General features: G+C 45.0%; 1 protein-coding gene across 15 annotated transcripts in view; it reads left to right on the top strand.

The window, feature by feature from the left end:
- The window catches only part of CLIP1 (CAP-Gly domain containing linker protein 1), a 151,843-nt gene that overhangs the window by 78,657 nt on the left and 54,502 nt on the right, over nt 1-18,684 (top strand). For 10 of the 15 annotated variants that reach the window (XM_030821560.1, XM_030821553.1, XM_030821559.1 and 7 more), the window contains 7 exons: nt 808-1,752; nt 6,356-6,472; nt 8,384-8,441; nt 8,973-9,056; nt 9,942-10,098; nt 14,744-14,909; nt 15,008-15,223. In XM_030821560.1, coding sequence (XP_030677420.1) covers nt 808-1,752; nt 6,356-6,472; nt 8,384-8,441; nt 8,973-9,056; nt 9,942-10,098; nt 14,744-14,909; nt 15,008-15,223 — 1,743 coding nt within the window. The remainder of the gene's footprint in view (nt 1-807; nt 1,753-6,355; nt 6,473-8,383; nt 8,442-8,972; nt 9,057-9,941; nt 10,099-14,743; nt 14,910-15,007; nt 15,224-18,684) is intronic. The other 5 variants (XM_030821564.1, XM_030821563.1, XM_030821562.1 and 2 more) reach the window with 2 other exon arrangements.

Here is an 18,684-nt window from a genome sequence, read left to right as displayed (position 1 = left end):
CCCAGCACTTTGGGAGGCCAAGGCGGGCGGATCACGAGGTCAGGAGATCGAGACCATCCTGGCTAACACAGTGAAACCCCAGCTCTACTAAAAAAAAATACAAAAAAAAATTAACCAGGCGTGGTGGCAGGCGCCTGTAATCCCATCTGCTCGGGAAGCTGAGGCAGGAGAATGGCGTGAACCTGGGAGGCAGAGCTTGCAGTGAGCCGAGATCGCGCCACTGCACTCCTGCCTGGGTGACAGAGCGAGACTCTGTCTCAAAAAAAAAAAAAAAAAAAAGTTACTCTTTCTGTTAACTTATCAGTAATGGATATTTATCTGATTTAAGCTTCTTTAGAATTGGAGCTACTAAAGTTGGACTTAAGCCATTATCACAGTTAGAAATACATATTAACCTATAAACCTTCATAATAGTTTGCTGCCTGAGATGGGGCAGTTATTAAATATCATCAGTGTTAAAGAAAATCATCAGCCCGGGCGCAGTGGCTCACGCCTGTAATCCCAGCACTTTGGGAGGCCGGGGTGGGTGGATCACCTGAGGTCAGGAGTTCGACCCCAGCCTAACCAACATGGTGAAACCCGTCTCTACTAAAAATGCAAAAATTAGCTGGGTATGGTGGCGCATGCCTGTAATCCTAGCTACTCAGGAGGCTGAGGCAGGAGAATCGCCTGAACCCGGGAGGCAGAGGTTGCAGTGAGCTGAGATTGCACTATTGTACTCCATCTCAAAAAAAAAAAAAAAAAAAAGAAAATAGTCAGTGACTTGTTACTTAAATGATCTTTTTTTGTTTGGACTGCTGTTAATAGGTGGCTACAGTTTCAGAAAAGTCACGTATAATGGAACTGGAGAAAGACCTAGCATTGAGAGTACAGGAAGTAGCTGAGCTCCGAAGAAGGCTAGAGTCCAATAAGCCTGCTGGGGATGTGGACATGTCACTTTCCCTTTTGCAAGAGATAAGCTCTTTGCAAGAAAAGTTAGAAGTCACCCGTACTGACCACCAGAGAGAAATAACTTCTCTGAAGGAGGATTTTGGAGCCCGGGAAGAAACTCATCAGAAGGAGATAAAGGCTCTATATACCGCCACGGAAAAGCTTTCCAAAGAGAACGAGTCATTGAAAAGCAAGCTGGAGCATGCCAACAGAGAGAACTCAGATGTCATAGCTCTATGGAAGTCCAAACTGGAGACTGCCATCGCGTCCCACCAGCAGGCAATGGAAGAACTGAAGGTATCTTTCAGCAAAGGGCTTGGGACAGAGACGGCAGAATTTGCTGAGCTAAAAACACAAATAGAGAAAATGAGACTAGATTACCAACACGAAATAGAAAATTTGCAGAATCAACAAGACTCCGAACGGTCTGCTCATGCTAAAGAGATGGAAGCCTTGAGGGCTAAACTGATGAAAGTTATTAAAGAAAAGGAAAACAGTCTGGAAGCCATCAAGTCGAAACTGGACAAAGCAGAAGACCAGCATCTCGTAGAAATGGAAGACACGTTAAACAAATTACAGGAAGCTGAAATAAAGGTAAAGGAGCTAGAGGTACTGCAAGCCAAATGCAATGAACAAACCAAGGTTATTGATAATTTTACATCACAGCTCAAGGCTACTGAAGAAAAGCTCTTGGATCTTGATGCACTTCAGAAAGCCAGTTCCGAAGGTAAATCGGAAATGGAGAAACTTAGACAGCAGCTTGAGGCAGCTGAGAAACAGATTAAACATTTAGAGATTGAAAAGAATGCTGAAAGTAGCAAGGTTTGTATTGACATCCTCCATCCTTTTCTTTTCCATTTGTTATTCTTGTTTTGCATTATGTTACTTTTGAGTTGAGATCATTCATCTTCCAAATTGCTGATTTAATTAAATTGCTTGATGTCCCCAGTTGAGTATAGTGTATTATGTTCTGAGTATCTCAAGTATGGTTTCATCTGAGGAGATTAGATAAAATAATGGCTCAACCATGGGAATTTATTTTAGCTGCCTATTATCTGGGTACCTGATCTATTTATCTCTGGGCTATGCTGTGACTTCTAATTTAAGCTTAGCTCCAGTCTATAATCTGTTTAAAATAAAGAATGCCCTAATACTGTGGTGTTAAGATAAATGAATGAATGAACAGAAACTTAAAAGATCGGCCAGGCCTGGTGGCTCACGTCTGTAATCCCAGCACTTTGGGAGGCTGAGGCAGGTGATCACCTGAGGTCAGGAGTTAGAGATCAGCCTGGCCAACATGGCGAAACCCCATCTCTATTAAAAATACAAAATTAGCCTGGCATAGTGGCAGACACCTGTAATCCCAGCTACCCAGGAGGCTGAGGCAGGAGAATCACTTGAACAACCCGGGAGGCGGAGGCTGCAGTGACCCGAGATTATGCCACTGCACTCCAGCCTGGGAGACAGAGCAAGACTCCTTCTAAAAAAAAAAAAGAAAAAAAACTTTAAAGATCATCTCCTCCTTTTCTAACCGCATATAGTCAGGTGCCACATAATGATGTTTCAATCAACAGTGGACCACATAAACAAAGGTGGTTCCATAAGATTATAATATGGTATCTTTACCTTTTGTATGTTTAAATATGCTTCAGTACACAAATACTTCGCATTGTGTTACAATGCCTACAGCGTTCAGTACAGTAACATGTTATACAGGTTTATAGTCTAGGAACAATAGGCTGTGCCATGTAGCCCAGGTGTGTAGTAGACTATACCTTCTAGGTGTGTGTAAGTGCACCCTGTGATGTCCCCACAACAATGAAATGCCTAATGATGCATTTCTCAGAAGGTATCCTGGTTCTTAAGCAATGCGTGACTCTAATTGCCTTATCTATAGAGTTATGTATGAAAACAGACTGTGAATTCAGTGCTTCTTGACTGTTATAAATTAACATGTTGGCTGGGCGAGGTGGCTCATGCCTGTAATCCCAGTGCTTTGGGAGGCCGAGGCAGGCAGATCACTTGAGGTCAGGAGTTTGAGTCCAGTCTGGCCCCTGTCTACTAAAAATACAAAAATTAGCCAGCTGTGGTGGTGGGCGTCTGTAGTCCCAGCTACTCGGGAGGCTGAGGCACAAGAATCGCTTGAACCCAGGAGGTGGAGGTTGCAGTGAGCTGAGATTCTGCCACTGTACCCCATCCTGGGTGACAGAGCGAGACTCCATCTCCAAAAAAAACAAAAAACAAAAACAAAACAAAAAACCCATGCTGTGATAAATAACATTCACAGCAAAATTAAGGGTAAGAGCCTGGAGCCCTTTGCATGGCAAAAATCTCATTGGAGTTTTTTTCTGTGGCATAATGAGAACACGATCTGTCCCCTCCTTTTCTGGGGGAAATACTGAACAAGTGTGCATGTGGTCAAGGCTTAGGAAATTACATGAAACATTCGCCAGCTGCATTCCTTACTAACTAGCCTTGGTTTTTTTTTTTGTTTTTTTTTTTTTTGAGACGGAGTCTTGCTCTGTCGCCCAGGCTGGAGTGCAGTGGCACAATCTCGGCTCACTGCAAGCTCTGCCTCCCGGGTTCACGCCATTTTCCTGCCTCAGCCTCTCCGAGTAGCTGGGACTACAGGCGCCCGCCACCACGCCCGGCTAATTTTTTGTATTTTTAGTAGAGACAGGGTTTCACCGTGGTCTCAATCTCCTGACCTCGTGATCCGCCCACCTCGGCCTCCCAAAGTGCTGGGATTACAAGCGTGAGCCACCGCGCCCGGCCTCTAACTAGCCTTGTTAAATGTCATCTTTATCTTTAAAGGTGGTTCGAGGAATTGTCTCCCAGTCCTGCCACTAGTTGAGGCACTGGTATTGATGCTCAATGTTCTGAACTTTTTTGTGGGAGAAGCTGCTCTATTGGCAAAGAAGGAAGGGTTGTGATGGTTAAATGGGGTGAGGTGAGGACTGACAAACAGCAAAAAATTGCTAACTAACCATAGTTGAAGATGACAAACTGGTTACAGGAAATTTTTCTCAAATCTCCTCATGTGGTTCCAAAATACTAATCAAAACACAAAAATTAATTAGAAGATAATATTTAGCTAATGTTAGTTTACTTTTTAACATCAAGATTTCATGAAAGCCAAGTTCTAATGACTATCGTCCAGTGGATTTTTTTGTTTTGTTTTGTTTTTTTGAGACAGTCTCACTCTGTCGCACAGGCTGGAGTGCAATGGCGCAATCTCGGGTCACTGCAACCTCCGCCTCCCAGGTTCAAGCGATTCTCCTGCCTCAGCCTCCCGAGTAGCCAGGATTACAGGCACCCGCCACCATGCCTGGCTCATTTTTGTATTTTTAATAGAGACAGGGTTTCACCATGTTGGCCAGGGTGGTCTCGAACTCCTGACCTCAAGTGATCCACTGACCTCGGCCTCCCAAAGTGCTGGGATTACAGGCTTGAGCCACTGCACCTTGCCTGTCCAGTGGATTTTTAAATTTTATTTTTATTTAAATGTCAAAATACTTTAAGCATATACACAAATAGAGAAAATAATGTAGACCACATATATTCCCATCTTAAGGTTTCTGTTATTTATTTATTTATTTTTTAAGACAGAGTCTCGCTCTGTCACCCTCACTGCAGCCTCCGCCTCCCAGGCTCAAGGGATTCTCCTGCTTCAGCTTCACCAGTGGCTGGGATCATGGGCATGTGCCACCACACCTGGCTAATTTTTCTATTTTTAGTAGAGACAGGATTTCACCATGTTGGCCGGGCTGGTCTTGAACTCCTGACCTCAGCTGAGATCTGCCAGGCTTGGCCTCCCAATGTGCTGGGATAACAGGTGTGAGCCACTGTGCCTGGCCTTAAGGTTTTTTTTTTTGAGACAGAGTCTTGCTCTGTGGCCCAGGCTGGAGTGCAGTGGCATGATCTCGGCTCACTGCAGCCTCCACCTCCCAGGTTCAAGCGATTCTGCTGCCTCAGCCGCCTAAGTAGCTGGGACTACAGGTGCGTGCCACCATGCCCGGCTAATTTTTTATATATTTAGTAGAGACGGGGTTTCACCATGTTGGCCAGGATGGCCTCGATCTCCTGACCTTGTGATCCACCCACCTCTGCCTCCCAAAGTGCTGGGATTACAGGTGTGAACCACCACCTCCAGCCAAGGTTTTTAAAGTCTAGGAAATGAAATTGCTCAAGCAGCTCATTTAGAAAGTAAGCATCCACACCTTCTGCTTTAGATAATGCTGATACTCCAAATTACAATGAAGTATAGAAAAATAGTCTATTTTGACTATTTAAAAATAGTCGCCGGGCACAGTGGCTCATGCCTCTAATCCCAGCACTTTGAGAGTCCAAAACAAGAGGATTGCTTGGTCCAGGAGTTTTGAGACCAGCCTGGGAAGCATGGTGAGACTCCATCTCTCTTTTTCTTTTTTTTTTTTGAGGCAGGGTCCCACTCTGTCACCCAGACTGGAGTGCAGTGGCCTGGTCTCGGCTCACCACAACCTCCACCTCCCAGGCTCAAGTGATTCTCCTGCCTCAGCCTCCCAAGTAGCTGGGATTACAGGAGCGTGCCACCATGCCCAGTTAATTTTTGTATTTTTAGTGGAGATGGAGTTTCACCATATTGGCCAGGCTGGTGTTGAACTCCTGACCTCAAATGATCCACTTGCCTCAGCCTCCCGAAGTGTTGGGATTACAGGCATTAGCCACCAAGCCCAGCCAGAGACCCCATCTGTAAAAATTTTTTTTAAACGTTAGCTGTAGTGGCACATGCCTGTAATCTCAGCTGCTTAGGAGGCTGGTGCTGGAAGATCACTTGAACCTAGGAGTTCTAAGGCTGCAGTGAGCCATGATCACACCACTGCACTCTAGCCTGGGTGACAGGGGAGACCCTGTCTCAGAAAGAAAAAAAGAAAAAAACACAAAAATAGCCAATAGGAAATCATATCATAGAACGGATTGTTCAAAAAGTCATTGACGGCCGGGCGCGGTGGCTCACGCTTGTAATCCCAGCACTTTGGGAGGCCGAGGCGGGCGGATCACGAGGTCAGGAGATCGAGACCACGGTGAAACTCTGTCTCTACTAAAAATACAAAAAATTAGCCGGGCGTGGTGGCGGGCGCCTGTAGTCCCAGCTACTTGGAGAGGCTGAGGCAGGAGAATGGCGTGAACCCGGGAGGCAGAGCTTGCAGTGAGCCGAGATCACGCCACTGCACTCCTGGGCAACAGAGCGAGACTCTGTCTCAAAAAAAAAAAAAAAAAAAAAAGTCATTGACTTCTTAGAATTAAAAACCAACACCAAATTTGTATTCCTTTCAGTTTTCTTTTATGTTTCTCATAAGTTTTTTACATTTGTTTTTTTTCTTCTCATTCTCTTTTGTTTTCCTTTTATTCATTTGCTTCTATACCATGTAACTCTGTGTGTTAGGCTAGTAGCATTACCAGAGAGCTCCAGGGGAGAGAGCTAAAGCTTACTAACCTTCAGGAAAATTTGAGTGAAGTCAGTCAAGTGAAAGAGACTTTGGAAAAAGAACTTCAGATTTTGGTAAGTACCTGTTGGGAATCTGAATCTCAGGGTTTCTGGCCGTTTCCTCTTTTAAAAAATCCTCCAGTAGGAAATACTGTAGCTGTTTCCTTTCTCTTTCTAAGTGTTGATTCAACCTGAGTGTATTAGTTATTGGCTGATAAATATTGTCCTTTGAGGGGAATCAGATCAAACCCAAACAACAAAGGTAGGTATTACTTTTTTTTTTTTTTTTAATCTATCCCTTCGCCTCTGGTAATGCACTGCTTTGAAATGTTGTTGACTACTTAGTTTTACTAAACACAGAGCCCTTCCAAGTTATACATCGAACACAGTTAGGTTTCATATTGAATGAGGCCCCTAAACTGTGACTATCAGGGCAGTAGCTGTCCTGGGCTGTCGGTGTCCTCTGTTGGTGAGGCAGGATGCTTGCTGTCTGATTAAAAAAATAAAAAGAAATCTAACTCAGTTTATTCCACCTCAGAAAATTACCTTCCCTTTTATATGTTTTCTCTTTCCTTAATCTCAAGTTGTATGACATACGTATGTTTTTTACCTTTTCTCAACTTTGTTCCTTCCTACTTGCCTCCTGCACTGAAAACCCGAGTTTAAACAAGGCTGATACTCATGACTAGTGCCAGTGGTACCCACCCACATGCCATGGAAAGAAAAGCCAGAGGCTTATGGAGAAACTAGACAAGAGGCATATGTGCCATGCAGGGTCAGCTGTCCCAGGTCCTCCACATCCCTTCTTCTTCCCCGTTCATTACACTTCTGTGCTATTAACAGTGTGAATAAATGTGTGTGATTTTTTTTTTTTTTTTGAGATGGAGTCTTGTTCTGTTGCCCAGGCTGGAGTGCAGTGGCGCGATCTCGGCTCACTGCAGCCTCTGCCTCCCAGGTTCAAGAGATTCTCCTGCCTCAGCCTCTTGAGTAGCTGGGATTACAGGCGCCTGTTACCACAACCGGCTAATTTTTGTATTTTAGTAGAGATGGGGTTTCTCCATGTTGGCCAGGCTGGTCTCGAACTCCTGACCTCAAGTGATCTGCCCGCCTTGGACTCCTAAACTGCTGGGATTATAGGCGTGAGCTACTGCACCCAGCCTGGTGTCCTTTAAGAAAATGTTTTGAGTTCATTGCTTCTCTGCCCTCCTCCCAAAGCCTTGCCTTTTTTTTTTTTTTTTCTTTTTTTCCTAAGTTAGAGTATCCTTCCGTATATCTTAGGACAAGACATACCACCTTGAGTCTGGCTGTGGGATGGCACAGGGGGCAGCCTGTGGGCTGGGATGCACTGTGGCCCCTGCACCATCTTTTCATAATCCTATCTAGTTAGAGATACTCATGTAACAACCTTCTTGATGTAGCTAGCTCGAAGTTCATCTCAGGACAACCAGGAGAGTGATTTTTAACTTGGCCTATTGTCATGTTTAGAAAAGAAGACCTTGAACAATAAGTGACTGATGGGCCTTTTCAGTTTCAAAAGTAGCGACACAGACCTAGATTCAAGATATTAGACTCAGATTACTCTCAGAAATAACAAACTTCAGAGCTCTTCACCATCTCAGGCAGATTTCTGAAGAGAAGGTCTGCTGTTTGAGGGGTGGCAACATGAAGCATATACGTGCACCCTATGTATACATGCACATGCGTGTACTTACCTAAGTATGAACATGCCTACATGGGCATGCTGGTGAACCTGCCTTCCCACGTGTGCATACACACATATGCAAACTGCACTCGTGTGTGTATACATGCACATGTGTATGACCCACATGTGGTAGTAATTGGTGTCATACGTTTCAAGTGTATTAGTTTTAATAAAACAAGACCAGCAACAAAAAGTAGACAGTATTGTAGTTATAATTGATAGAAACTTCTTGTCTTTACAATTTGAAATCTTTCTGTTCAGAATCTCTGATTTTTTTTCTTTAGAAAGAAAAGTTTGCTGAAGCTTCGGAGGAGGCAGTCTCTGTTCAGAGAAGTATGCAAGGTATGTCTTACCAGAGCGTGTGCAGATTGCCTTAAAAAATACATTCTTTCATACTGGAGCTGGCCTGTGGTGTGCACAGAGTTACGCTGCCCGTAGCCTAATTTCACTCTCCTGGAAATTCCTGCGGTGCTCAGATAGACTGGCTTCCATTGGTTTCCTGAAGCCTCAAACTCCCAATTTTTTCTTCTTTTAGCTTAAGGCTTGTTCCATATTAAAATGTAAGTATTCCTGGGAAGAGTGTTATTTATGCTTTCATCATTGATAGCTTTATTGAGTTTTAATTGGAGGGAGGAAAGAGATGAGTGGAAAGGGCCTGATGCCTGCCCAAAGTACAGATTCAGGGAGGCCAGAGACAGCGGCAGACCTGCTTCTTTCAGGCTGGAGACAGCCGTGTGATTTGTAAGGGGACTTTTTAGTATTCCTGTGTTCTCAGATCTCTTGAGCATAATATTTGATTGGGTTGTAAGACAGCCAAGCTCCAGATAGCTCATTAAATATGAAACATTAAACTTCTAACTTTATCCTAAATAGAAACTGTAAATAAGTTACACCAAAAGGAGGAACAGTTTAACATGCTGTCTTCTGACTTGGAGAAGCTGAGAGAAAACTTAGCAGGTAAGAAGACATCTCTGGGGACTAAACATTAAATACAGTAGGCTTTCCCGTATTTGAGACAGTTGTAGTATGTTACATTAACAAATGTACTATTCAGGCGTAGCCTCTTCACTCATCATGGTGATGTAACAGTGTGATGAAATATTTGTTCGAGATCTGTAACCTCCAGCAAGTCCTCTTTGCTCTGTTTTCACAAGAGCCAGAATCTACCACATCTCACCCCTCCCACTGCTATCCTTGCTCCAAGCCAACGGCCATCTTTCATCTGAGCTACCCTGACAGCTGACTACCGGGGCTCACTGCTGCTGCCTGTGCCCGCTTCAGTCTGTTATCAACACAGCAGCCAGAGCAATCCTTTTAATACAAAGTCAGATCATGTCGCTTCTCTGCTCAAGGTCATCCAGCGACTCCCATCCCACCCAGGGAAAGCCGTGATCCTTACACGATCAGGCCCTGTTACCTCTCAGATTTCATCTGGGACCCCCTTCCCCTGTTCATGCCACTCCAGCCACTTCAGCCTCTTTGCAGTGCTCAGACGTGGCAGGCGTTCCTTTCCCAGAGCCTGTGCACTTGCTTTTCCCCGTTCCCTCACTTCCTTCAGGTTTTCCCTGAAATGTCAGCACCTCAGGGAAGCCCCATCTGAGATTCTAACCTCCTTCCCAGCTCCTTTCCCTGCATTTATTCTTCTTCCTCTTAGCACTTGCCACTATTAATTATATGATTTATTTTCCTTATCTTGCTTATTGTCTGCCTTCTTCAGTAGAATGTGATTTTTATGAGGACAAGAATTGCTATGTGAAGATATTACCAGAGCAAGGATACACTCAGTCAGTTTTTGTTGATTATAACACAGCCATGCTATTCTTTTTTGCTCTATATATTTAGATATGGAGGCAAAATTTAGAGAGAAAGATGAGAGAGAAGAGCAGCTGATAAAGGCAAAGGAAAAACTGGAAAATGACATTGCAGAAATAATGAAGATGTCAGGAGATAACTCTTCTCAGCTGACGAAAATGAACGATGAATTACGTCTGAGAGAAAGGTATATGTGACTGTTGAAAAGGGTGCCCACCTTAGGTTAGGCTCTGCGGCAAGCTCTAGGTGGGAGGGGAGACAAAATGTTTAGGATTGTTGCGTTTTAAAGTTTCCCATCTCTGTTCCTTTCTGTTATTACCTCATTGTGTCCTTGAATCAACTATTTAACCTTCTAAAATGGGTTTTACCTATCTTACTTGTCAAGAACAACAGAATTAAGGAATACAATATTATTTATAGACCTTTTGCTGACTTGTAAAGAAAAGATAATAAGGCTGGGTGCGGTGGCTCATGCCTGTAATCCCAGCACTTTGAGAGGCCGAGGTGGGCGGATCACTTGAGGTCAGGAGTTCGAGGCCAACCTGGCCAACATGGCGAAACCTTATCTCTACTAAAAATAAAAAATTAACCAGGCGTGGTGGTGTACGCCTGTAATCTCAGCTACTGGGGAGGCTGAGATGAGAGAATCACTTGAAACCCAGGAGGTGGAGGTTGCAGTGAGCTGAGGTTGTGTCAGTGCACTCTAGCCTGGGCAACAGAGCGAGACTCCATCTAAACAGAAAGAAGAAAAAAGAAAAGGTAGTAGTTTACCAATGACAATAATATATTTTACAGGCAGTTAAAAAAAAATATATATGTGTTTATATATAGATGTATATATATATGTGTTTATATATAGATGTGTATATATATATATATATATATATATATATATATATATACGCTTTTTTTTTTTTTTTTTTTGAGATGGAGTTTTGCTCTTTTTGCCCAGTCTGGAGTGCAATGGTGCGATCTCAGCTCGGTGCAATCTCAGCTCACCGCAACCTCCGCCTCCTGGGTTCAAGCGATTCTCCTGCCTCAGCCTCCCGAGTAGCTGAGATTATAGGCTTGCACCACCACGCTTGGCTAATTTTGTATTTTTAGTAGAGACAGGGTTTCTCCATGTTGGTCAGGCTGGTCTCGAACTCCTGACCTCAGGGCCTTGGCCTCCCAAAGTGCTCGGATTACAGGCATGAGCCACCGTGCCCAGCCTTTAAAAATATTTTTAACTTTTTTTTTTTTTGAGATAGAGTCTCATTCTGTGGTCCAGGCTGGAATGCAGTGGCGTGATCTCGGCTCATTGCAGCCTCCACCTCCCAGGTTCAAGTGATTCTCCTGCCTAAGCCTCCCTAGTAGCTGGGACTACAGGCATGTGCCACCACACCTGGCTGATTTTTGTATTTATAGTAAAGATGAGGTTTCACCATGTTGGCCAGGGTGGTCTCAAACGCCTGACCTCAGGCGATCTGGCCGCCTTGGCCTCCCAAAGTGCTGGAATTACAGGCATGAGTCACCATACCTGGCCTGAACTTATTTTAATAGGAAACACATAGTATCTATTACTATGGGCCATGCACTGTGCTAACAGCTTTCTAATTCTTATTATCCTACGAGGTGAGTTTAGCATTGTTCCCATTTAAAAGAAAAAGAGGCCAGGCACTTTGGGAGGCTGAGGCAGGCAGATCGCCTGAGGTCAGCAGTTCGAGACCAGCTGGGCCAACATGGTGAAACCCTATCGCTACTAAAAATACAGAAATTAGCCAGGCATGGTGGTGTGCACGCATAGTCTCAGCTACTTGGGAGGCTGAGGCAGGAGAATCGCTTGAACCCAGGAGGCGGAGGTTGCAATGAGCCAGGATCATGCTGCTGCACTCCAGCCTTGGTGACAGAGCTAGACTCCGTCTCAAAAAAATGAATAAGGCCAGGCACTGCAGCTCATGTCTGTAATCTCCCTGCACTTTGGGAGGCCGAGGTAGGCGGATCACCTGAGGTTGGGAGTTCAAGAACAGCCTGACCAACATGGAGAATCCCCGTCTCTACTAAAGATACAAAATTAGCTGGGTATGGTGGCGCATTCCTGTAATCCCAGCTACTCAGGAGGCTGAGGCAGGAGAATCAGTTGAACCCGGGAGGTGGAGGTTGCGGTGAGCTGAGATAGTGCCGTTGCACTCCAGCCTGGGCAACAAGAGTGAAACTCCGTCTCAAAAAATAAATAAATAATAAAAAGGAAGGGGAGGGAGGGAAACTGAGGCTTACTGGGGTGAAGCCTGAGGTTTCAGATCTGGGCAGTCTGGTCCCAGAGCCCCTCCTGCTCTTAATAACTACATTGTAGGCTGGGCGTGGTGGCTCACGCCTGTAATCCCAGCACTTTGGGACGCTGAGGCGGGCGGATCACAAGGTCAGGAGTTCAAGAACAGCCTGGCCAACATAGCGAAACCCTGTCTCTACTAAAAAAAATACAAAAAATGAGCTGAGCGTGGGGGCAGGTGCCTGTAATCCCAGCTACTCTGGAGGCCGAGGCAGGAGAATCATTTGAACCTGGGAGGCAGAGGTTGCCGTGAGCCAAGATAGCGCCATTGCACTCCAGCCCAGGCAACAGTGCAAGACTCCATCTAAAAAAAAAAAACAAAAAAACAAAACTGCATTGTACTTCCTCAGTGCTGAAGTTTCCTCTATCTTAATATCTGTTTTTGTCTTTATTCTGGAATTCTTGTTGCTTTGATCTTTTTCTTTTAATTGCTGTCATATAAAAATCAAAGAATTTATAAGGCAAAGATTTATAAATTAAGTCTGTAGGCATTAGACTTCTACTTCTTAAAAGTGTTAATACCTGCAAAGTTCTGTTTACTAAGACATCCAGCCTTTCACCCACACACAATTTCATCGGTGCTGAGTGGTGGTCAGGCCTTGGTTGGGCAACTTTGGTCAAACTTGCCTTGAGGTGCTGCTACACAGGTAGTGGTGGCTCAGTGCCTTCAAGAAGCTCCATTTTCGTAGGTGTTTTGTGGATATAAAATTCAGAAGTGCCCACAAGTTTCCCTCTTGCATCTGTGATTGATCTAATAGTCTGTTTTCTTGGTCAAAATCCCTTTTTTTTTTTTTTTTTTTTTTTGAGACAGAGCTTCGCTCTTGTTGCCCAGGCTGGAGTGCAATGGTATGATCTTGGATCACCGCAACCTCCGCCTTCCAGGTTCAAGTGATTCTCCTGCCTCAGCCTCCTGAGTAGCTGGGATTACAGGCATGCGCCACCACGCCCAGCTAATTTTGTATTTTTAGTAGAGACGGGGTTTCTCTATGTTGGTCAGGCTGGTCTCAAACTTCTGACCTCAGGTGATCTGCCCACCTCTGCCTCCCAAAGTGCAGGGATTACAGGCGTGAGCCAGTGCGCCTGGCCCCCCATGTTTTATATACATATTTTTGTTTAACCACATGGTCTCTTTAAAGTAGAACTTCAAGTTATTTATTGTCATTTTTGTATCTGCTGTCCTCCAGTAGCACTAGAGTAAATTTTTAGTAATCTAGTCTGCTAAAATTTTGAAATACTCATTTCCTTTATTTATTTATTTATTTAATTAAGTTAATTAATTACTTTTTTTTTTTTTGAGACAGAGTCTTGCACTGTCGCCCAGGCTGGAGTGCAGTGGCGTGATCTCGGCTCACTGCAAGCTCCACCTCCCAGGTTCATGCCATTCTCCTGCCTCAGCCTCCAGAGTAGCTGGGACTACAGGTGCCCGCCACCACGCCCGGCTAATTTTTTGTATTTTTAGTAGAGACAGGGTTTCACTGTATTAGCCAGGATGGTCTTGATCTCCTGACTTCATGATCCACCTGCCTTGGCCTCCCAAAGTGCTGGGATTACTGGTGTGAGCCACCACGCCTGGCCTCCTTTATTTATTTATTTATTTATTTATTTTTAAATTGAGGCGGAGTCTTGCTTTGTTGCCCAGGCTGGACTGCATCGATGCGATCTCGGCTCACTGCAACGGCTCACTGCAACCTCTCTCTACCGGACTCAAGCAGCTCTCCTGCCTCAGCCTCCTGAATAGCTGGGATTATAGGCATGCGCCACCACACCTGACTAATTTTTGTATTTTTAGTAGAGACGGGGTTTTGCCATGTTGACCAGGCTGGTCTTGAACTCCTGAACTTAAGTGATCTCATCTCAGCCTCCCAGGGTACTGGGATCATAGGCATAAGCCACCACGCCTGGCCTCATTTCCTTTAATAAGTTTATTTTTCACTCATTTTTCCTTTTTAATTTATTGACATAAAATAGTAAACCTTCCCAATTACAGTAGTTACTACTCTAAATAATGTATTTGTGACTGTCATAACTGGTAAAATGATTATTTAGGCAAAGCATTTTAAAATTTCTTGCAGCCGGGCATGGTGGCTCACGCCTGTAATCCTAGCACTTTGGGAGGCCAAGGCAGGTGGATCACGAGGCCAGGAGATCGAGACCATCCTGGCTAACATGGTGAAACCCCGTCTGTACTAAAAATACAAAAAAGTAGCTGGGCGTGGTGGTGGGTGCCTGTAGTCCCAGCTACTGGGGAAGCTGAGGCAGAATGGCGTGAACCCGGGAAGTGGAGCTTGCAGTGAGTGGAGATCACACCACTGCACTACAGCCTGGGCGACAGAGCGAGACTCCGCCTCAAAAAAAAAAAACAAAAACAAACAAAACAAAAAATTTCTTGCCTAGTTCAGATGTTATTAATTACACATAACTTTTAAAAATAATTACAATTGTTATTAATAGTATATTTTAATATAACTTAAATTTAAAACATTCTTATGAAAAAGCTGACACCTTATATTGAAACTTTTTCTAGATATATAGAAGAATTACAGCTAAAACTTACAAAGGCTGATGAAAATGCAAGTTTTCTGCAAAAAAGTATTGAGGACGTGACTCTCAAAGCTGAACAGAGCCAGCAAGAAGCAGCTAAAAAACATGAGGAAGAAAAGAAAGAATTGGAGAGGAAATTGTGGGACCTGGTAAGGAGAGACTCAGTGGGCCTGTTGGCTGGCAAGGAAGGCAAGGGATAGTACACACATGGGCAGATGACTCATTCCCTCACTCGGGGTCTCTGCAGGAAAAGAAGATGGAAACGAGCCACAACCAGTGTCAGGAGCTGAAAGCCAGGTATGAGAGAGCCACTTCTGAGACAAAAACCAAGCATGAAGAAATCCTACAGAACCTCCAGAAGACGCTGCTGGACACAGAGGACAAGCTGAAGGGTGCATGGGAGGAGAACAGTGGCTTGCTGCAGGAGCTGGAGGAGCTGAGAAAGCAAGCCGACAAAGCCAAAGTACGTGACGCGAGAGAATTTCCTTGTGCTGTAGCTTGCCTGAGCTCTGTGTCAAGGCAGGAAGGGTGCTTAGAAAAGCAGCAGCCAGTGGGACAAGTTAAGGTGGCCTCTACAAGTGTTACCCTTCTGAGTGCATGGCAGGGTGGTACATTACGTTTCCTATGGCTTCAAGTGTTTTGTGCCAGCTGCCATTCCTTCTCAGGGACGGTGATGGCTGCCAGTCTTTCCTGGAATGGACTGTGTAGCCGTCACCCCCATGCTGCTTATTTCCCAGCGGTCACAAAGGTTCTTTCGTTGCCTGAGCTCTGCTTGCCTGCTAGTTCCTCTAATCTTGGCCGTGCTTGTTGCCGCCTTGCACTAGGGTTTGGAGAGACATTGCCATAAAGCAAGAGGCAGAGGTCACATGAAGTAAGCAAGCAAAGAATCAGGACTAGAGAGAGCCTGCTTGGAGGAACAGAGCTCTTCTAGGAAGAGTTAGAATTGAGAACTCCACAGAGGGCTTTTATGTGTCCCCAGGAAGGTACCGTGAGCTTATTGAAAAGGAAACTGGATTCACAGGCAGGGAGGAAACACCCTGTTAGTAGATAGAGCAGAACTTGATATGTTGGATTTCATTTTATGGTTTCGAGATTGTATCTGTGCCCAATATATATTTTTCTTTTTTTTGTAGAGAATGGGGTCTTGCTGTGTTGCCCAGGCTGGTCTCAAACTCCTGGGCTCAAGCAGTCCTCCCATCTCGGCCTCTTAAAGTGTTGGGATTACAGGTGTGGGCCACGATGCCTGGCCTGCCCAGTATGTTTTGTGACTCTGGTAACTTCACGAAGTTCGACCTTCCCACTGTTTAACCTTCTATTGCTCAAAGGAAAGTAAATATTCATCTTTCTTTATTTTTAATGTGTTGCAGGAGTTTAGTAGAAAGAAATGATAAAAGAGCATATATAGGACTTGAAACCAGTCTCATGAAAAGCCTCTTGCTAACTAAGTGGCAGAGTCTCGCTGTCGCCCAGGCTGGAGTGCAGTGGCACGATCTCGGCTCACTGCAGGCTCCGCCCCCTGGGGTTCACGCCATTCTCCTGCCTCAGCCTCCCCAGTAGCTGGGACTACAGGCGCCCGCCATCTTGCCCGGCTAATTTTTTGTATTTTTAGTAGAGACGGGGTTTCACTGTTTAGCCAGGATGGTCTCGATCTCCTGAACTCGTGATCCGCCCATCTCGGCCTCCCAAAGTGCTGGGATTACAGGCGTGAGCCACCGCGCCCGGCAGAGGAGCTAAATTTTTAATTAAAATGTAACAAATTTAAATTTATTTTATTTATTTATTTATTTTGGAGACAGAGTCTCACTCTGTGGCCCAGGTTGGAGCGAAGTGGTGCGATCTCGGCTCACTGCAACCTCTGCCTCCCAGGTTCAAGCGATCCTCTTTTAAGCATATACAAAAATAGGGAAAATAATGTAGACCGCATATAAGTGGACGTGACATGGTATGTGTGTGCCGTGCATGTCATCTGGGAGGCCCATATTCTCCCCCTTCTACATGCTGATAGTTGAGGATTTCTCTGCTTTCTGTGAAATACCTCCAGTTTTATGGGCCATTTAACACTAGATACAATTCCCAGATCTTTTGTCTTCGTGGTTTTCTTTATCTGTGCAGACTTCAGGTTTGTTTTTTTTTCTTATTTCCTTTAAAATGTTTCAGCCTGAGCAAACCACAGCGTTGCAGAAGCTGATGTAAGGTCTCCTTGTTTTTTGTTTGTTTTTTTGAGACAAGGTCTCACTCTGTCACCCAGGCTGAGTGCAGTGGCACAGTCCTGGCTCACTGCAGCCTCAACCTCTCGGGCTCAAGTGATCCCCCTGCCTCAGCTTCCCAAGTAGCTGAGACTAAAAGCACGTGCCACTACACCTGGCTAATTTTTTATTTTTTGTAGAGACAGAGTCTGGCTATGTTGCTCAGGCTGGTCTCGAACCCCTGGATGCAAGTGATCCACCTGCCTCAGCTTCCCAAGGTGCTGGGATTGCAGGCGTGAGCTACCATTCCTGGCCAGTCTCAGAAGGCCCTGGGATTGCAGGCGTGAGCCACCATTCCTGGCCAGTCTCACTGATTTTGTTGGTTGGTTTTGTGCAAGGGTCATTGAGTTAAAAATGCCAGGACTGTTCCCCTCCAAAGGTGTCTAGTATCTGATTTCAGTGGATCGTAATCAGTCCCAGACTCTTTGGAAAAATGTAATGAAATCTACAGATATTTTTTCAGGAAAGTTTACATGTGCGCTCAACAAGGTTCATGGAACCCATGAAGCCTCCTATTCCCTACTTTTAAGAGCCAATGGGCTACAGCTGTGCTGCCTAATGTAGCCACCAGCCATGTGAGGCCATTCAAATTTAAATTTGTAGCCAGTTCTGGTGGCTCACGCCTGTAATCCTAGCACTTTGGGAAGCCAAGCTGGGCAGATTGCCTGAGCACAGGAGTTTGAGACCACCCTGGACAACATCATGAGACCGTCTCTACTAAAAATACAAAAAATTAGTCAAGGATGGTGGCACTCACCTGTAGTCCCAGCTACTCAGGAGGCTGAGGCAGGAGAATTCTTTGAGCCTGGGAGGCGGAGGCTGCAGTGAGCTGAGATGGTGCCACTGCACTCTGGCCTGGGTGACAGAGTAAGACTGTCTCAAAAAATAAATAAAAATAAAAACCTTAATATGGGAATACATGCGGTCTACATTATTTTCTCTATTTTTGTATATGCTTAAAAGAGGATCGCTTGAACCTGGGAGGCAGAGGTTGCAGTGAGCCGAGATCGCACCACTTCGCTCCAACCTGGGCCACAGAGTGAGACTCTGTCTCCAAAATAAATAAATAAATAAATAAAATAAATTTAAATTTGTTACATTTTAATTAAAAATTTAGCTCCTCTGCCGGGCGCGGTGGCTCACGCCTGTAATCCCAGCACTTTGGGAGGCCGAGGTGGGCGGATCACGAGTTCAGGAGATCGAGACCATCCTGGCTAAACAGTGAAACCCCGTCTCTACTAAAAATACAAAAAATTAGCTGGGCAAGATGGCGGGCGCCTGTAGTCCCAGCTACTGGGGAGGCTGAGGCAGGAGAATGGCGTGAACCCCAGGGGGCGGAGCCTGCAGTGAGCCAAGATCGTGCCACTGCACTCCAGCCTGGGCGACAGTGAGACTCTGTCTCAAAAAAAAAAAAAAAATTTAGCTTCTCAGTTGCACTCACCACATTTCAGGTGCTCAGTAGTCATATGGTCACCATGATGGGAGTGCAAATAAGAACATTTATATCAGCTGGGCGTGGTGGCTCATGCCTGTAATCCCAGCACTTTGGGAGGCCTAGGTGGGTGGATCACTTGGGGTCAGGAGTTTGAGACCAGCCTGGCCAACATGGTGAAACCCCGTCTCTACTAAAAATACAAAAATTAGCAAGGCATGGTGGTGGAGCCCTGTAATCCCAGCT

The sequence above is a fragment of the Nomascus leucogenys genome, chromosome 10 (assembly GCF_006542625.1).
Source record: "Nomascus leucogenys isolate Asia chromosome 10, Asia_NLE_v1, whole genome shotgun sequence".
Lineage (NCBI taxonomy): Eukaryota > Metazoa > Chordata > Mammalia > Primates > Hylobatidae > Nomascus > Nomascus leucogenys.
The sequence above is the reverse complement of the archived record's forward strand: the minus strand, read 5'-3'. Positions and strand labels throughout refer to the sequence as shown.